This window comes from Dendroctonus ponderosae, unplaced genomic scaffold (genome assembly GCF_020466585.1).
Source record: "Dendroctonus ponderosae isolate FM_Combo_2020 unplaced genomic scaffold, Dpon_F_20191213v2 Dpon_F_20191213_83, whole genome shotgun sequence".
NCBI classification, from domain to species: domain Eukaryota; kingdom Metazoa; phylum Arthropoda; class Insecta; order Coleoptera; family Curculionidae; genus Dendroctonus; species Dendroctonus ponderosae.
In genome coordinates this window covers 21,738-40,245 of record NW_026019046.1, presented here as the reverse complement: position 1 = coordinate 40,245, position 18,508 = coordinate 21,738, and the positions used below count along the sequence as shown (strand labels likewise).

At 34.8% G+C, this 18,508-nt stretch overlaps 2 protein-coding genes across 2 annotated transcripts; both read right to left on the bottom strand.

Moving 5' to 3' along the window:
• Positions 1-2,253: 2,253 nt before the first annotated feature.
• On the bottom strand, positions 2,254-18,413 carry LOC125505535 (protein phosphatase 1E-like). Its single transcript, XM_048669524.1, has 7 exons — positions 17,966-18,413; positions 8,525-8,634; positions 7,463-7,671; positions 7,214-7,402; positions 7,011-7,160; positions 6,865-6,958; positions 2,254-6,807 (listed from the first exon to the last, which is right to left on the bottom strand). The coding sequence occupies exons 1-7, from the start codon at positions 18,133-18,135 to the stop codon at positions 6,626-6,628; spliced, it is 1,104 nt and encodes a 367-aa protein (XP_048525481.1). The 5' UTR covers positions 18,136-18,413; the 3' UTR covers positions 2,254-6,625.
• Positions 11,471-15,625, bottom strand: LOC125505534 (transportin-2-like). The gene is made up of 2 exons (XM_048669523.1): positions 15,164-15,625; positions 11,471-15,058 (listed from the first exon to the last, which is right to left on the bottom strand). The coding sequence occupies exon 2, from the start codon at positions 15,047-15,049 to the stop codon at positions 12,368-12,370; it is 2,682 nt and encodes an 893-aa protein (XP_048525480.1). The 5' UTR covers positions 15,050-15,058; positions 15,164-15,625; the 3' UTR covers positions 11,471-12,367.
• Positions 18,414-18,508: the final 95 nt, after the last annotated feature.

Genomic DNA, 18,508 nt, shown 5'->3' with positions numbered 1-18,508 from the left:
TTTTATATAACTTATACAACAGATAACTTTACATAATAGCAAGAGCGTAAAGCGTACGCCAAATTTAGTGAAAGGTTAGTTCCCAATGAATCTAACCAAAGAAATAATTTTCAATAAATAACTTGAATAAATTAAATCAATTTTGCAAATTAACTAAAACACAACTCTTTTTATCGACCAGTGGAATCAACGTGTCAATTTGTATGCTCGCAATAGATGAATGAACAGATTCCAGCTTAAACCGAAACCTAGTTCTGATAGAAATAATGGATAAGATTTATCAAATGATCCACCAATAAAGCCACTTGAATGCCAAGAATCTTAATTGCACTTTCGAACCATTTCTTTGCCGACGCCCATGGTCCATCATCTCTACTAGACCGAAGGAAAAACACCGTTGAACGCGCACTATTCAAGGATATTTGGTGGTTAAAGAAGGTTACTTTTGGTTGTTGCCAGAGAGGAATATCTATTTTCTCATCACACAATAGAATAGTAGAACTGTACCGGTTCGAATTGATAATCAAAAGTCTGCTACTATTTTAATCATTCCATCATCTCACTCTTTAAATTGCCATATTTTTATTCAATAGCCTGTTAATTTTGCTGAAGAATTGTGGGCCCTTCTATGGAAAGCCTTTCCATTATTAATCATTCATGTTGCGGGTGGATTTGAGATTAGTATCTAATAAGAAGATAATTCAATAGCGACGGCATGAGATAATTTGATTCAAACGCAATAACTGTTTGCATAGTGAATACTTCGAAAGTGATAGGGCCTGAAATATGCACTTGAACTCGTGGGCTGCAATCTTTGCAATTCAATGGACGTTTAATTATGGACCAGCTAGACTCCGTCCGCCTTCCCACGTGAAGCTAACCTACTATCTCACATTTTAAAAAACAAATATTTCCATCAGGAGTGAACTTTACGACTTTAATGAATGGGATCATAATTTCGGATTTGTGTTTCCTATTAGCACACAATGTATTGCAAATTTAGGACAAACACACATTTACTAGAGTAGAAAACGCGTATAATATATCGTAAAAATGCCATAAAAATCAATAAGAATGTTTTCACAGAAAACCTTAATGTCCAAAACGGTTTCGGAGAAGTGCAGTTCGAAAAAGAAAAGTCCTTCGAGTTACCCATCGCCTATTCGGATTGTTAAGTAACAAGAACGGTGATCAGTGCCAACAACCTATTCTCTATCAAGGTTAACAAAATACATAATTATAGTGGAATTTCATAATGGAGATGTGTACGTGGTGGTTTGCTATAAATGGACAGCCCTATAAAATTGTTTGTTGATGATTAAAAAAACATTTGAAAAATTATGTTAAGAAGGCGTTGCAATATAAAATAGTTTTTGATTTAACACTCTGTATATCAAAACAAAATCTAATAGTTTATTTTCCAAAAATTTATTAATGTTGCTTATTTATGTCTATTTTACTACTGTAATGTAGATCTTGTTTAGAAAATACTAGTTCAACGTTCATGCCACGCCATTAACTTCAGGAAAAGAAGTTGCGGAAATGAAACCAAATTTGCTAAGTATCTCAAAGTAGGCCCAATTTATCGACTACCGAAATCACCAAGTCAATTTCTGGTCTGGATATCGATAAATTTCAATTTCCTTCTGGCAATTTACAAAAGAACATTCACAACAACAATTGTAATCAAACTTGCAAAGCGCTATTTATCAAATCAATTAGTTGCTTTTCTCAGAACTTATTAATTTTGATAGTTTATGTTTATGTCTATTTTACTATTGTAATTTAGATCTTGTTTAGAAAATACTGGTTTAAATAGTAATCGAATAAGAAACGAAACAGACGCGTTCTAACAACATAAAGACGAACATTTTTGCTTAAGCCAAAAAATTAACTTCAGGAAAAAAAGTTGCGGAAATGAAACCAAATTTGCTAAGTATCTAAAAGTAGGTTCCATTTATCGACTACCGAAATCACCAAGTCAATTTCTGGTCTGGATATCGACAAATTTCAATTTCGTTCTGGCAATTTACGAAAGAACATTCACAACAACAAATGAAGCCAAACTTGCAAAGCTCTATTCATCAAATCAATTAGTTGCTTTTCTTCGGAATTTATTAATTTTGCTTGTTTCTTTTTTATGTCTATTTTACTATTGTAATTTAGATTTTGTTTAGAAAATACTAGTTCAAATAGTTATCGAATAAGAAATGAAACAGACGCGTTCTAACAATATAAAGACGAACATTTGTACTTAAACCAAAAAATTAACTTCAGGAAAAGCAGTTGCGGAAATGAAACCAAATTCGCTAAGTATCTAAAAGTAGGCCCCATTTATCGACTACCGAAATCACCAAGTCAATTTCTGGTCTGGATATCGACAAATTTCAATTTCGTTCTGGCAATTTTCAAAAGAACATTCACAACAACATTGTAATCAAACTTGCAAAGCGCTATTTATCGAATCAATTAGTAGCTTTTTCTCAGAATTTATTAATTTTGCTTGTTTATGTTTATGTCTATTTTACTATTGTAATTTAGATCTTGTTTAGAAAATACTGGTTGAAATAGTAATCGAATAAGAAACGAAACAGACGCGTTCTAACAACATAAAGACGAACATTTTTGCTTAAGCCAAAAAAATTACTTCAGGAAAAGAAGTTGCGGAAATGAAACCAAATTAAAGTATTTAAAAGTAGGCCCCATTTATCGACTACCGAAATCACCAAGTCAATTTCTGGTCTGGACATCGACAAATATCAATTCCGTTCTGGCAATTTACGGAAAAACATTCGCAACAAGAAATAGAGACAAACGTGCAAAGCTCTATTCATTAAATCAATTAGTTGATTTCTTTCCTTCAGAATTTATTAATTTTGCTTGTTTCTTTTTATGTCTATTACTATTTTAATTTAGATCTTGTTTAGAAAATAGTAGTAAAAATACCTACTAATCGAATATAACGAAACATACCCCATATCGTCGCATATATAATCAAAAAAACTATATCGCCGAACACAATTTATTACAAAACACTATACTAATAATCTTCATAAATTTAAGCAGAAACTATGCTAATTGGCGTCTTCATTGTGACATCCACACACAAGTAGAAATGTTGCCAAAATACGCGATTATTTAAAAAAAAAACCGTTGCTTATATAAAAGCACTATAAAAAGCCCACTATAAAAGCGCTAAACTTTTTTAATTTAATACTAACTTCCCAGTGCGCTTTTATAGTGAAACACCTTGTACATAAACCAAATGATTCAAACGCATACAACAAATCTTAATCGTGTCTTAATATGAATAATTGCCTAGTTAGGATAATAAATTACAAATCAAGATGAATGGCTGATAGGTATTTGCATTATTGCGCTCACCTGAGCCTGTTTTCTTAAGTTTTAGCATTGTCATCGTATGCCCTAAGGTTTTCCGAATCAAATGCACTACACTAAAACCAAGTTTGCATAGTATTAAATAAAAAATAGTTCATGCGGGTATGGTTGACTTGCACCAAATTATAGCTACATTTAATAATAATCCTAAACCAGGACAATGTGCACTTAACGGTGTTATTTAGACCGTCAAGAAATGAAAACTGTTTGCTTTTTAATATTACTGGCCGAAGAAGTAATTCTTCATTCGAAATTATTCAATGAACACTGATACTGCGATGATGGACGTATTGAGTGTACAATTGAAATAGAAATTGCCCTACTTATGATTCAAATGTTAATGATGAATTCATTCTGTTGAATAATAAAAGTTCTTCGGCACGGCCATACGGTATGCCTAATTCGGCAAATGGTTGCATGTTTCTGAACTCCCAGTCTAGCGCGAATTAATATCGGCCTAATGAAAACAAATTAAGCTGTCCAAAACCATCGCTCGTTCGATTAACGCGTGCTATAACAACCTGGAAATTGTCCAGCAAATCATTTAATTATTAATTATAGTGAAGTTAATTAAGAATCGGCTCAAGGGAGGTCCTGAGAACAAGTTGTTTGCTAGCTGACGACAGGTTTTCCTTTGAGCCCATTATTATCATTTATCTTTTAATTTGCATGTCTGCCTGTGCCAGAAACCCCATCAACGAGTGTGCAAAATAAATATTATTTTTAACTGCGAATATTAGACTTAAACAAAAAAATAATAAAGAGGCACAATATGGTCTAGGCAAGCAAGGGAGCGGAAACTTTACAGCTCGATATCAGTATAAACTGTGCCTTTGTAGCCTGAAAAAGCCACCAAAACTGTCTCGATTTTTACAGTTTATTAACCGGTTAAGTCCAGGGAGTGTTCTGCAATTCCCATTCTTTTATGTCTAGGGTGTGGTGCAAAAATTGCCAGAATAAAGAAGAATTATAGGCGAATGTTCTATAGTGTAAATGTACATGAATCCACAGGAGGATTTTGTTATTATATTAAAACAGGTCTCCATATAAAGACCACCACGTTGGACATGCATTTTTGCCCTGATGAGAACATGACTTTGTATTAAAAACTGGGGCTGCTATATAATGAAAACTTTCAATGCCGGGTGTCCGAAAAGAAGACAATCTAACAGTTTGATCTGAAAATGTTTGCGCTTAAACTATGAAAGCTACGGGATTTTTCAAAAAGCCCAAAAATCCCGACAAGGAATGACCGCTGGCTGCATAAAAAATATAATTGATTTCCGCTTCCAAGTAAAATCTCTTTGTGATTTTTGTACCAAGACACTCTCGAATTCACCATTTGCCCATAGCCGATGAACGCGAAAGCTGCATTCAAATATGTAAGAGAAGAAACGCACAGCAAAATTAATTAAAATTCATTCATTCAATTTCATTCAAAAATAAAATAAAAAGACACAAAAATTATTCGCAACTTACTATTAACTTTAATGTTATTCTGATACAGTTTGCTGCAAAAAAGTGTTATTGTTGTTTGAGTCATTTATATTTGGGAATCGTCAACAACCAATGTGCGACGAATGACTAATTTTTAACACTGATTTTACCGGTTAGAGGAAAATTATGAAAGCATGAGGAGTGAGTCACTTGAAACATAACTTCGATGATTTATATAAAACCTTATTTTAAGACCAGAAAGTTATATAAACATATCCTAAAACCTTATCCGTTTTTAAACTACAGGGTGACAAAGTAGCTATTTTGTTTCATTGCAATAAAAAAGGTAATTAAAAAAGTTTTGCGTTAAAATACGGTTTTACATCGACCGTTTGGGTATGTGCTACTATACATTGAGCCACCCACTATAACAGCCCCTAGTATATAGTTTCAAGAAAATTTTCTTCACCTGTCTCTCATCTCTAAAAAATATATCAACTTGTAGGTAACATGGCACTCAATATCTTTCAGTTCAAATACCAAGAAAGCTTATAAGGGAAAAGAAAAGTCTTATATCGCTAAAATCTTGCACCATTAAAAATATCGCAAACCACCAGTGTGCAAAATATCCAATTATCAAATCCATATCTTCCTATAAATCATGTTTTGCGATAAAAATATTCAATATATAGACATCATCCCCATCCCAAAGAACAAATAACATACGGAAAATACGCCGCCGCTGACTAAAAACGAGAAAGGAAAATCTTGTAAATTTGCCGAAGAGACGTGGAATGAGGGTCTCGAATCTAAATTTCCATGAAAAAAATGGAAGCGGCTGAGTCCCGAAGAAAACACTCACAATAAAATAGACAATATGGGTATATAGGCATTGTATCGATTGCAGGGATGATAGATTAACAAAAAAAGATTAGAAATAAGCTTAAAGAAAAATAAACAAAATATATCAATGAAAAGAAGTCGATTAAATACCGATAGTGAATATATACAGTTGAAGACAGTCAGAGTCGTTATATCGAAAAAATCGAGCCAAACATTGATTACAAAAGGGATATGTACTAAGATACACATGTGGATAATAGCAACATATTGAAAAACACAAGTTAACAGCACACGAAATTACTGGTGAAGGAATGAAATTGTAAAAGAAACACCCTACATAAAGAAAAACTGGAACAAGAGTGAGAAGATATATAGCACAACATAAGGAAGAAATATGGAAAATTGTGATGTTTAGGACCTCACAAAAACCTAAAGTATTAAGGAACAAGTGATCAGAGCGGCAGCTTCAAATTATGAACTGCTAGACCAAAATTACAAACTCTTATCCAACTAATACCAGATGTTATATATATAAAAGTGTGAAATAAAAAGATCATTGAAAGGGCTGAAGGACAACAAAGTACGCGGCATTAGCCAATTGACCAACTGATCATTTGAAAGGGTCAAATCACTAGCATATAAGGACGCTGCCAAGAAATACGACAACTTCAAAGGGTTTAGGTGCAAAGGAAAAGTTTATCGGTTATGAGAGCGACGGGCGATAAAACTTTCTACTTTAAGTCCTCAGTTTAATTTACTATTTTATTAGTTTATATCAAGAATTGACACAATTTTAACCTGGTCCATCAATTCCTGGGGTTATTAAGATCAAATAGATTACATCAGCATACAAAACGTTGCATATTAAAAGCAACTTGGGCGTTTTGCTTGCCCTCTTCAGTCCCAATAGTCAAAGTCAAAATGCCATACTTTAGCATGAAATCACTCAAAACACAATCTTACCTGGTCTTTCGGCTATAAAGTCGTACACCGTTTGAGCGGCCTCATCCTCGTTAACGTGGTCCCATAATCCGTCGCAGGCAAGTATCAAAAAGTCCTCTCCACCATCCAGTGGAATATCGATAACTTCAGGAATTGCTGTTACATAAGGCTTGTAGGCGGCATCGCCTGATTGAATGGAAAATTATAAGAAATTGCCCGTCTAAGTAATATTCGTGTAAATACCTATAGCTCTAGATACCGCTAGTTGGCCGTTAACTCTCCAGGTGCCGTAAAACATAACTGAGCCGCCTTCGCGCTCAATTCTTGCTCGCTCCGACTAAAAATTATCTAGTCAGTATGCATTTAATTGAAATTTTGTGCTAATGTACATCTCTAGATGGAGTATGGGGTTCGACGCATTGAAGAATCTTTCCCTGTTTGACCAACAAGGCTTGAGAATCACCCACCCATGCTATATACAGAACTTTCTCCTTGGGCCTCAACAAGGCAACTACAGCAGTTGTGCCTCCGCTAAAATGCTAAAAAGCGCAAATGAAAGCTGATATCGAAACAAGATGGCACTTACACTTACCTCTACTCTACATTTTTCTAAAAAGCAAGCGTCTGTTTTGCAAAATGCGTCTAGTAAGGCCTGCACTGGCTTATTGATAAAATTCTTATTTTCCGCTAAATATTGGTGTAAATGGGCAGCACTGTAAACGGCAGCATCGTGGCCGGCATGGCCGTCGAATATTGCATAATAACTGGACGGACTGGCTTCCTGGAACACAAATGGACAAATTAATGCCTGGAAATCAACCTCAGTTTCGCAAAGCGTTACCTGATTATTAAACATAAGATTCAAGTCGTGAATGGCGACATGTCGATCTTCCATTGTTCTTCGCTTGTTTCGTTTCGCACTCACACTGGTCGCATAGTAGGTACTTGACGGAGGAGGCAGGGAGTATAACAGACTGTTATCCAGGTATCGTAGACAAACTTCGTTGGTTTTGGCCATCACAGCTTGCATCAGCTTTAAGGGTTCATACGCTAAAAACGGAAAATAAGATGTGTTTTTTAATAAACTCAATCCATATTTACAAGATGTTCTTTTTAAGGAAACAATCTTTGTTGAAAAAACTGCAGAAGAGTCGTTTTACAATGTAATATTAATCTTTTTCATTCATATTTTCAACGATTCTGGATGTGACGTGGGTCTTCGTGCATCATTTTAGATAACTTCCGTATTTCCGCCTTATCTGTTTAAATTTATTGGAATATAGTTCACTTTCCATTAAACCAAATCAAATAATTTGTCTTGAAATCTTTGCAGTATTTCAGAGCGATGTGCAGGTTCCAACTGCCTCTTAATATGGTGAAGGGTAAGCACACACACACTACCCCCTACAATCCACTGTAAATTCAGTCACTTTTAAGAAGATTTTCATTACTTTTCATGTTCTTCCGCCTGAACAACATATCTTAATTCAAATGAAATTAGTTTCCTCATTTTGACTTCCTACAGACTTTCCTTGAAATATTTCTTTTCTCTCCTAATTTCCCTGTATAGAAAAATAATTTGTTGTTCAATGTTCATGATTTGTTTGATTCTCCCACGTTTGTTCATTTCGTTTCATTTATGCCATCATTCGCTCCCGACCTTGTTCGCTTCATCCTCTTTTATCCTAAAGCAAAGCATCGTAGCTACGCAATAAAAATGTATATTTTTAAATAATTTATTTATCAAGGCATAATGTTTATGTGGATTCGAAAAAATGCAAACCTTAATAGCATGCGAATCTGGCTTTGTAGATTATTTCTGTAACAGAACCATAACACAAGATACAAAAATTAAATGTTAACTAAAAGCCCAAAAATTTATTACAAAACTCATAATACGCACCATTATCGTTGGAATTGAAACCATAACTAAGCGGGTCCTTCTTGCAGGCTTTCCTAATTTCTTCGATGACCACTTTGATGAGCGGCGAAAATAAATGGTCTGGACAGTGCCTGCATTTAAAATGAAAATGTCGTTAAAACATACATAAGGACAATTATTAGTTTTCATGCAACCGTTATGAGTTGATTTTAATAAAGCAAAACTCTGTATTTCGGGTGATTTATTAACAATAGGGAACCCAGAAGCTGTAAAAAAAATGTTTTTTCGTCAATAATTCTGAAATTTTCTGATTTCTGACGAATATGAAATCGGTTGCTATTTCCTGGTTGTTCATAGAAAACGCTACTTGCGACCATTTTCGCCGACATTTACAACTTTTCACCCTACGTGTAACATCAAATTTGGTTAAACACCTACCTAAAAGAGCAATTAATCCTACGTACATCAAGTAATCTTGTTTTATAGCAACTATGAGTTCCGTTTTTGGAAAAACATGGATACAACGGACATTAGGTTTTAATAAAACGCGAGACTAAAAATGGAGCAGATCGCGTAATAACTTTATTCATAAAGCAAGTAAAATTCGTAATAACTATGTCATAAATATAAGTGATTGTTTTAAGTGCCCACCATTGCCTAACAACAAACATAAATTAATAAATAAATTAAATAAAACACCATTAACAACCAACACTTTACATAGTGTTTTACAAGACATTTTCGAGTTCAAAGGCCTAAATCATTCACTTTCACAATAAACGATGTTTTCTTTGCAAAACCTATTTTTTATTTCACACTAAATAGAAATATCTAGAAGAGTGACCACAAATATGACCAGACGTTTAATCGACGTCGATTTTTGTTCACATATTCGTTCAACTAGTCTAATGTAGGTGAATTGGAGTATTGAAATAGTAAATTAACGTGACAAAATAAAATGTTGACAAAGTAAGCACCTAAAACTAGTAGTCGGTGATTGTTTGTAAGTATCTTAGTAGGCCAAAATGGCTAAAACAGCCTGATTATAACTCAAAATCGAAATGTTTGTCCCTTATAAAACCGACTATGTCCTACAATATTTATTTAAACAAAAGTCAACACTTAACTTGACAAGTTTCTGAGAAAAAAGCTTTGAAACTGTCTGCAGAAACAAAGGCAAAATAAAAAGAAAATTTAAATAACTTCTAGAAATTCCCTGAGGATGAACACTTATAGAACACACCTTAAATTACAAAAGTTATGCAAAGGTGAATCTCCAACATTTGAAGGTATGGAAAAAACAAATGCCAAACTTAAGCCTGCAAAGCAACTTCGAAAATGAAAAACACCTTCAAAAGCTTCTGAAAAATTGCTTTTGCCAAAAAACTTTTGCCTCTTCATGCACTGGAAAGAAAATCTGCAGCCACACTGGTTTCTGAGAAAAGAACACAACCACAAAATTCTATCGCAATTTTTAACTAATCTTGACAATAGCCTGATGATGGCTCAAAATCGAAACTTTTGTCACTTACAAAACGGCTCATGACCTACAAAATTCATACAAAAATGATTCCTTGGCTTCACTAGTTTCAGAGGAAATAACTGTGAAACTCCTACCTCATAAACCAACCGAACATGCGAAATTTTGGGAAAGAAATTTTAAAAAGATCTTTGAAATTCGCTGATGAAACAGTTTGGTACAACAAACTTTGCAATATAAAATATATGCAAAAGTGACTTTCTCTTGTTCCTACATAAACAAATACCTAACTCCGGCCTGCAAAAACACCTTCGAAAAACAAACGCAAATTTGTCAATAATTGCCTGATCACTACTGAAAATTGATTTTCCCACTGATCCACTCCATTTATAGAGCCCACTTTGCCCACAAATGTGATACAAAAGTGAATCTTTAAATTTCCAACTTTCTGATAAAATTAATGTTAAACTACGACCTGCTTGAACATCCGCGAAAACTACATCTAACTTTGGAAAACTTTGACTGGTGATTACTGAAAATGTAAGATTTTCACTTTTCTAGAATATATTTTGCTCTGCAAAATACATACAAATGGGACTTTCTCAGTTCGTTAGTCTCTGGATAAATAAATTCCAAACTCGGCAAACTCCGGCCTGCAAAACACAGACTTGTAAACCAATTGCAATTTTGCAAAATTGTCAAAAATTGCCTATTGACTGATAATCGAAACCTTCTTCACTTATCTAAGGGACTTTGGTGTACAAGAAGCATTCAAAATTAGGTTTCTCATTTCACAAGTTACAAAGAAAATAAATGATAGACTCCGGCCTGCAAAAACCACCACAAGAGACATGATTTTGCAAAATTCTTGATAATTGTGTGATGATGACCGAAAAAAAAATTAACTTTCCCCTACAACATGCCTAAAAAAACTGTCTAGTCTTATTCATTTCTGCGGAAAAAATGTCCAGCTCCAGCCTGCAAAAATTACAGCACAATCCAAACGCAACTTTGAAAGTTTTTTGGCAATTAACTGAAGATGACTTCAAGTCTTAGTTCTAAATCTGTTACGACCGTAGGAAAATATGATATTTTGTTGATGAGACTGGAGTAAATTGACTTGTGTCGCTCTTAATTTTAGCGTATTATTAAAACCGAGTGTTCGTTGAAACAGTTTTTCTCAAAAACTGACCGAAATCTTGGTATGAAACAAGAAGACTTAATTGATGTAAAAATGATTGCTTTCACGTTTTGAACTTGTATGAGCAACGTGGAAACTGTATCTTACTCATCTAAAAATCTAGTCACAAGAACTTTTGTTATTTTTTTAAGCCAGATATTTTCATAATAATGCCAAAAAAACGAATCAAAAATACGAAAATATCAACACCGATAAGGCATCATCCTTTGCTTTGACGTGCAGTATCTCCAGTTTCTGGATTTCCCATTGTTAATAAACCACCAAGGTAAAACAAAATAAAACATCATTTAAAACATGAAAAATTTATTTAAAAGGGCATAGGTTAACAGGAATGTATGCAAATTGCATAATTTACACGGTACAAAGAAAAATGCGAACTAACAATCGAACAAAAGATTCCTATTCTTCCATTGAAAAAAAACATGCGACATTTGTTCAGCGGGATATTTTAATGTTTGATACAAATACTGCAAAGGTTTGACTGCGTAAAATATTTGGCACTAGTCTTTTAGGAAACAATTCTATAGAAGTCAGCATATATGTTTACCGATTGAACACAAATTGCCAGTAGTTGCAGAAACAATTAAGATACCAAGAATTAAATTAATCAAAATTATAAACACAGCACTAATAATATCGGGACTAACACGTGAATTTAATAAACAAATTTACTTGATCTGCAATGTGACAATACAAAATTATGACTAAACACAACTACCTTACTGCCTAATAAAAAAATGAGCACCTTAGGCAACGCACTAGACCCATGATTTGCTAGAAAACGTAAAACTTTATTCAGCTACTACCCTGCATGATAATTTCGAAAATTAAACGCCACAAAGCTTGTGCTGCCCAATTAAGGCCAATTTGTACATTTAGTTTTGCATATAAAAATATAACAGAATTTATTTCCATTTTTTTTTACTTGTCTACATTGGGATCAAATCAGTGACCATCGGGAGTATAAAATTATAATTGACTGGTCAGAAACAGTTATTGATTGAGAAATAATAAACGTTCCCATATACATATATCAAGGCTCTGATATAAATTCGCGTGAATAACAATTATGAAAATTCCCACCCATACTTAGAGAGCACATTTTAATCTAAACTCAAGGCAGGTGCACTCAAGCTTTCCCACCCATTTGTTTAATTCCCCTAGCCAATGAATCCGCATGTTATCACACTCCATACAAGTCGTGCAATTTGGCCTTAAGATTATCTGGAAATTGTGCGGAAAACGTTGCCCAAGCCTCCTCAGAATATTGCTGTTTAAAAGACATCAGAATAGTTTTAATAGCGTCGTTCAAATCGGGACGGATATTGAACCAAGATCCTGCAGCATCGCAGAAATACATAAATGAATTCTTGTCAAAATTAGGGTTCCGCATGATAATGGCACATAATCCCCTAAATGCTAAATCCTTCTCCTCACAGTCCCTTAAAAACCTAATCATGGTACAACAATTCTTTACAATACCGCTAATATCAGAAATTTGAACATCAGGACAAACATAAAAAACTGTGCATAATGACACAACCACAGTCTGATGCATGGTTCTGGCCACTGCAGGGTTCCTAATAATATGCATAAAGTGTTCCAAGATTTGTGGCACGTAAGGTTGAATAGATGCCCCCATCACCGTACACAATTTGCCAATTGCCCAGGCAGCATTTTGGCAAACCGCGTCATTGTGCTCATCTAAGTTATTAATTATTAGTGGAATGTAGCTGTTGACGCTAGAAGACAACAGAGGATAGCATAAAGTAACCAGTTCCCCATAAAGAGCGATCGCAGTCTGTCGAATTGAATTTGAACTATCCTGAATGGTGGTGAGAAGCAAGAACACCAAGTTACTGTTGGAGACGAATTTTACAAAGTGACTTTTTAATGCGCCGGCCATTGTGTACAAAACATCATGAGCAACACTCATCGGATCCTTGTCCGGCGGGTCATACTCATCAGGATTTTCCTGATAGTTAATATAAGAAATTAGAGTATCATTAATCAGCTGAAGACAGTGGCAGAAAACAACCTCTGCATAAGGCAAGAATGAAACTTCCAGAAAAGGAATTATGTTGGCTAAACATTCCAAAACTGCCACATAATGATCGTCGTAGTAATTGTCGCTTTCAGTAAACTTTTTTATCAAAGGGGGCAGTAATTTGGAAACATATTGCTGCTCGCTCAAGTGCGTACCTACTGATTTGCCCAACACACCAATGGCATCATATAGCAAATACAGGCTTCTGCATTGGTATCGCTCAAATCCCATTAAAAATCCTTCGATTATCACTCCAATATAGGGAACAAGTTTCAATTGGGCTTCCTCTTGAAAGACGCAAAATGCGGAAATAGCGGCGCGCTGAACGCTCTTGTTATCATCAACAGAGTGCTTTAATAACAGTAGCATAATGGGCACGAAATACATCTGAGGTGAATCGGGTTTGACATTAACAATCCATGAAGCATAGCGGCTTAAAGCCCAACATGTAATAATCCGAACACCTGAATGGCAATCATTCATTAAGGACTGGAGGAAATTTACCAGCTCTGGTAGATGAGATTTGAGGCCTTCTGAACAACCCTCTGATATTGCACCCAAGGCCAGAATCGCACTTTCCTTAACTAAATAGTCAGAATGATTGAGCATTTCACTAATCAGAGGTAGAAGGATGGGGAGAATATCTTCTCCAAAGCATACAGCCAGCGAATCAAGTGAAGACGCGCTGCATTTCCTCAACGTCCAGCCCATATAGAAGTCATCAAAATCATCGTCCTGATTACCTATCTCCTCATCACTGAAAAAATCGTCATCGTCTTGATTATTCTTACTTTTCATGTGAAAAGGCGTAATATCTTGGGCCAAATCCTTTTTATGGGCATCTGAGCCCAAAGTGTCTTTCATCAAGTATAACTCTCTCTCTGAATATCTCATGTTTTTCAATAAGATGGGCAGTAACTTTGCCATGTAAGGAGTCAAAATCTCTTTGCATTTGGGGAGTTTAGATGTAGCCAACCAAAATTCGCAGGCCTGTAAAGCCACATCGTTGTCTTCATGAGTGCTTTTCTCCATTAAATACATGATCACATCATGCAAGTGTGGCAGTAAAGATTCCTCCTGCTTGCTTACATAGATTACAAATGTGTGGCAAACATATTTTTGAAGCTCTATGTCACTGGTATCTGCCAAACGAATTATGTTTTCTAAGTACAGCGTCAAATCAACAGAATGCTGCATGAGGCGAAAATAATCTTGCAAAAACTGGTTGGATAGTTTGACAATTTCTTGATACATCGTGCAGTTTTCTTTTCCAAGATATTCCATAATTGTTGGAAATACCTCATTAATTATTCCATAAACCTCTTCTTGGGTTTTGCGATTGTTAATCAGGTCTTCACAAATTTTAGAGAGGGTATTTAAGGCTATTTCACTAAACAGATTCTGATCGGCAAATAGTTTCAGTAAATAGGAAATTAGATCTGGCCATGTCTTTAGATGATTTCTGGCTAGGATTACTATAACATTTGAGGCGCTTAACCTGATATTCCTGGAAGGATCCATAAGCAGACTCTGACATTCATCTTTAATTTTCTGAACGCTTTCCTGCGGCAGCATCTGATAGGTTTTGGCGATATTGTTCTTTAGCAGGACGCCGCTCAAGTTTCGCACATCCTCTGAATAGACCCGATTTCCCAGGATAGACAAAAAATAGTACGTGATGTCCGGAATGTTTTGAATAATACTGAGCTTTTCATGGACATTCTTCTGTATTTCTGTATCAGGAATCAAAGCTTCCTGCAACACATCTTTGACTGAATTCAGGACACTTTCCTGTGGTTGCCAATGGGCCCAATTCATTTTCCAGATCTGCAAGTTGTATCAAATAGTTAGGTTATGATAACAAAACGGCATTTGCCCGGGCAGGCTAAGTGGTGGCTATTTGAATTCGTGTTGAAAACCGTATTTACTTACCTTTTAAACGTAAAATAAACCGCAAAATGCTCAAAATACCGAATATGTTTTGACAGCAAATTATTCAGACCTTCAAATCTTCTAACAGAGCAAGAAAACGGACCGCGCATAGGCGGCAGCACAAAATCAATGACAATTATTCCAGGGCAGGACCCAAGATACCAATACCCCTGACGCCTGTGTTTACTGAGGGGCATATAAATAATTGTACCAAAACTCAAATGTAAATTAGAATCTACTTAGTTATAAGGGGGCAAATTAAATTCAATTTTAATCATAGCTTTTGTCAATATCTGTAAATTTCAAATAAAAATCACCGTGTTATTTACTACTAATTGAACGGGTTAGAGAAAAGCTCTATGGGCATTAGGGGTGGTTTTCGTAAACGATGTTAGTGTGACGTGTTTGAATCTAATGCCAATGTGGTAGGATAATAGGAAATATCCCCCGCCAAAAATTGAAATGTACCTACTCTATGAAATTCATAAAATATATTTAAATTGTGCAGTTTTTGGTTAATTTTATATTCTCAATTTTTTTTAAATTCTTTAAACCCGTCTCAATGTTTTTTCATCACGAACATTCGAATATTGCAACCAAATGAATTTAATTTTCAGTTCCTAATTATTTATTTTTAGTTTGCTTGGTTTCTAATCAACAAAATTCTCTAAACTTCAAGCGACTTTAAAGATTCTTAAATAACGTGCAGTAGAGCATTTTGAATGCTCCACATGTCCGTCTAAAACCTTCTTTTCCTGGTTAATTTACAGAATGTACCATTCATCACGCCACAGACTATATGGATTCAATCAATTTTTAACTGAATATCTTTCAAATCTGACTGTCTAGATTATTTTCATCTCATGATGTTAAAAAGACGAAACGTACAAGAAGTAAACTTACTTAATAGCGCATGATAATTGCGTAAAATGCATGCGAACGGGATTTTAAAATAGGCTATTTGAATATTCATGCAATTTATTTAATTTGGGGGTTTTTGGAAAACAGAAAGTAGGTTTAAGATTTAGAACCGTTGAAAATAAAATTTCCATTTTTTTTTGTCAAAAAACACAATTTTTGTTTATTATAGATAGAACATTCCGGCAAATAAATTCGTTTCTCAACAATAATTTTCGAATAAAGGTCAAGGAGACAATTTCAAACCAAAATCGAGTCTAATCGCAGTAAAGAACAACTGGTTCATGACTTATATCTGCTGTTTCCATTAATTTGGTCATTTGCTACTTCCTACACTTAATTAGTTCACAGACATACGCGAATTCCTACACACTTGCTCTTGTAGATAAATATTCGGATTTACTTTCGACTCTTAGAACAAAGTTTGGAGTTTTGCCCGCGTAAAAAACCAATATATTCGTCTAGTACACCGAGATGTAGAAGTTCATTTACGAAAATAAAAAACCACCTCATAAAACATTGCCAATAATTCGAAAAATCGAATATATGTATTCTTAGAGAGTATGCATTAAGTTCGGCAGAAATACCAGGAAGTATGGGGAAGAATGTGGTATTAGGAACGATTTTCTTCGAAGTCTTAGTAACTACTCCATATTAAATATACACTCAAAGAGCAAATAGCTGGAAATTCCAGTAAGAGTCCTGAGCTATAAATAAAAAACATCTTGAGTCTGTCGCGAATTTTGTGTGATCCGTGTTCTATTAAGTTATAAACAGTTGCTGCTTTTTATGATTTTAAAGAATAGATGCATGACACAATAACATTGAATTAATGAGAATGGAAATTTTTGTAATTTCCCACTAGATACGCTTGGCAAAGACACAACAGCAAAAGTGTTTCCACTAACAGCATTCCCAAAAAAGTACCTAGCAAATTGAAGACAAATTACTAGTAACGAATTACGTATCTTTGACAATATACAGGGTGTCCCCTAATCACATGGTACTACGACGTTCTTTGGCTCAAAGAAAGACGATACCAAATATGAATTTGCTTCTATGTAAGATGTTTTGGTGAATCAACAGGGTTCATCCGCTTTGGGCAAATGAAGAATTTTTGAGTGTGTTGGTACAAAAACTACCAGAACTTTTTATTTGGTTATATAAGTAGGTATGTTTATAACAAATACAGCAATCATTGAAGAGCAAGGGACACGAAAACAGAGCTTTCCGTTAAGAGATTTGAGATAGTGAATAATTATAAACGATTGTAGATAAGATAAGGTTGCAACTGATGCAATTTTATCCAACTTCGTGTTAAACAAGCATCTGCCTACGCCCTTGTTTAGCTACTTAAAATAAAATTATTAGAACTATTAAAGGAGAGCATTAAAAACCAGTGAATCACCTATTTACCGTACTAAATGTGCGATGATGCACATTACATGCAAATGTAGCAGTCCAGAGGAAGTGAAACAACCGGAAATCAATGCCATAATCTAAATAGGATCAGCTCGGTAGCATTAAAAGCAGCTAAATAATGCTTTAAAAACCTTGCTTTTTCAGAATGTACAGGGTGGAGATAAATTAAGAACTGTAAAAGTAACAAAACTGTGACTTATTTACGCTGGTGGCAGCCACATAATTAGCAACAATCATTGTTTATACTCAAATAAATAAGAATACAATTAGCATAAACCGGAGAAAGCAGTTTGGGGTCATTGATAGCTGTTTACAAGCAAATTGGTCGCAGTTGCGCAAGTTCTTGTCAAGTCACAGCAAAACAGTGTGTGTTATTTTGGTAAATAAACCAATATCAGGTACGTGTTGATAGACAAGTTGCTTTAGGGCTTGTTCAATTAATCTTCTACCAAGTTTACTCACTTTTGCGATAAGTACTGGGTGGTCCAATCAATTATGCCTCCAATCACTTCGGTGTTCAGCAATTTGTAGCTCCCCAACTTGACGGGCAGCTGATCGTGTGGGTTCACAGTTTTGGCGAAATGTTCGAAAAATTCGCGGTAACTGGTCAAATAGTCCTCCTTATCGGCCATTTCAAATCGTATATAACTTAAGAATTCGCACTTTTTCTTTGAAAATCACGAAAATATCGAGTACACCTGTATCACACAACCAAATATTGAATCACTCTCGGCCTGGGGTGTTTGGAAGGAAGGAAAAAAACTCACGTAGTTTATTTATATTAGAACTGTTAATAGGAGCGGGTTAATTGGTAAATATTTACAGGGTAATGGGTTAAATGATTCACTGCACACTGTACAAATTATTTACTCATCTGTCACAAGACTTGGTTAGGTGGCATGAAGTTAGACAATTCTATCCATAGATATAAACAATTTTTTTGGGCGTGTCCAACAGCGCTGTTGCCGTCCATTAAATATGCAATTTCAAAAATTTGATTTTAAA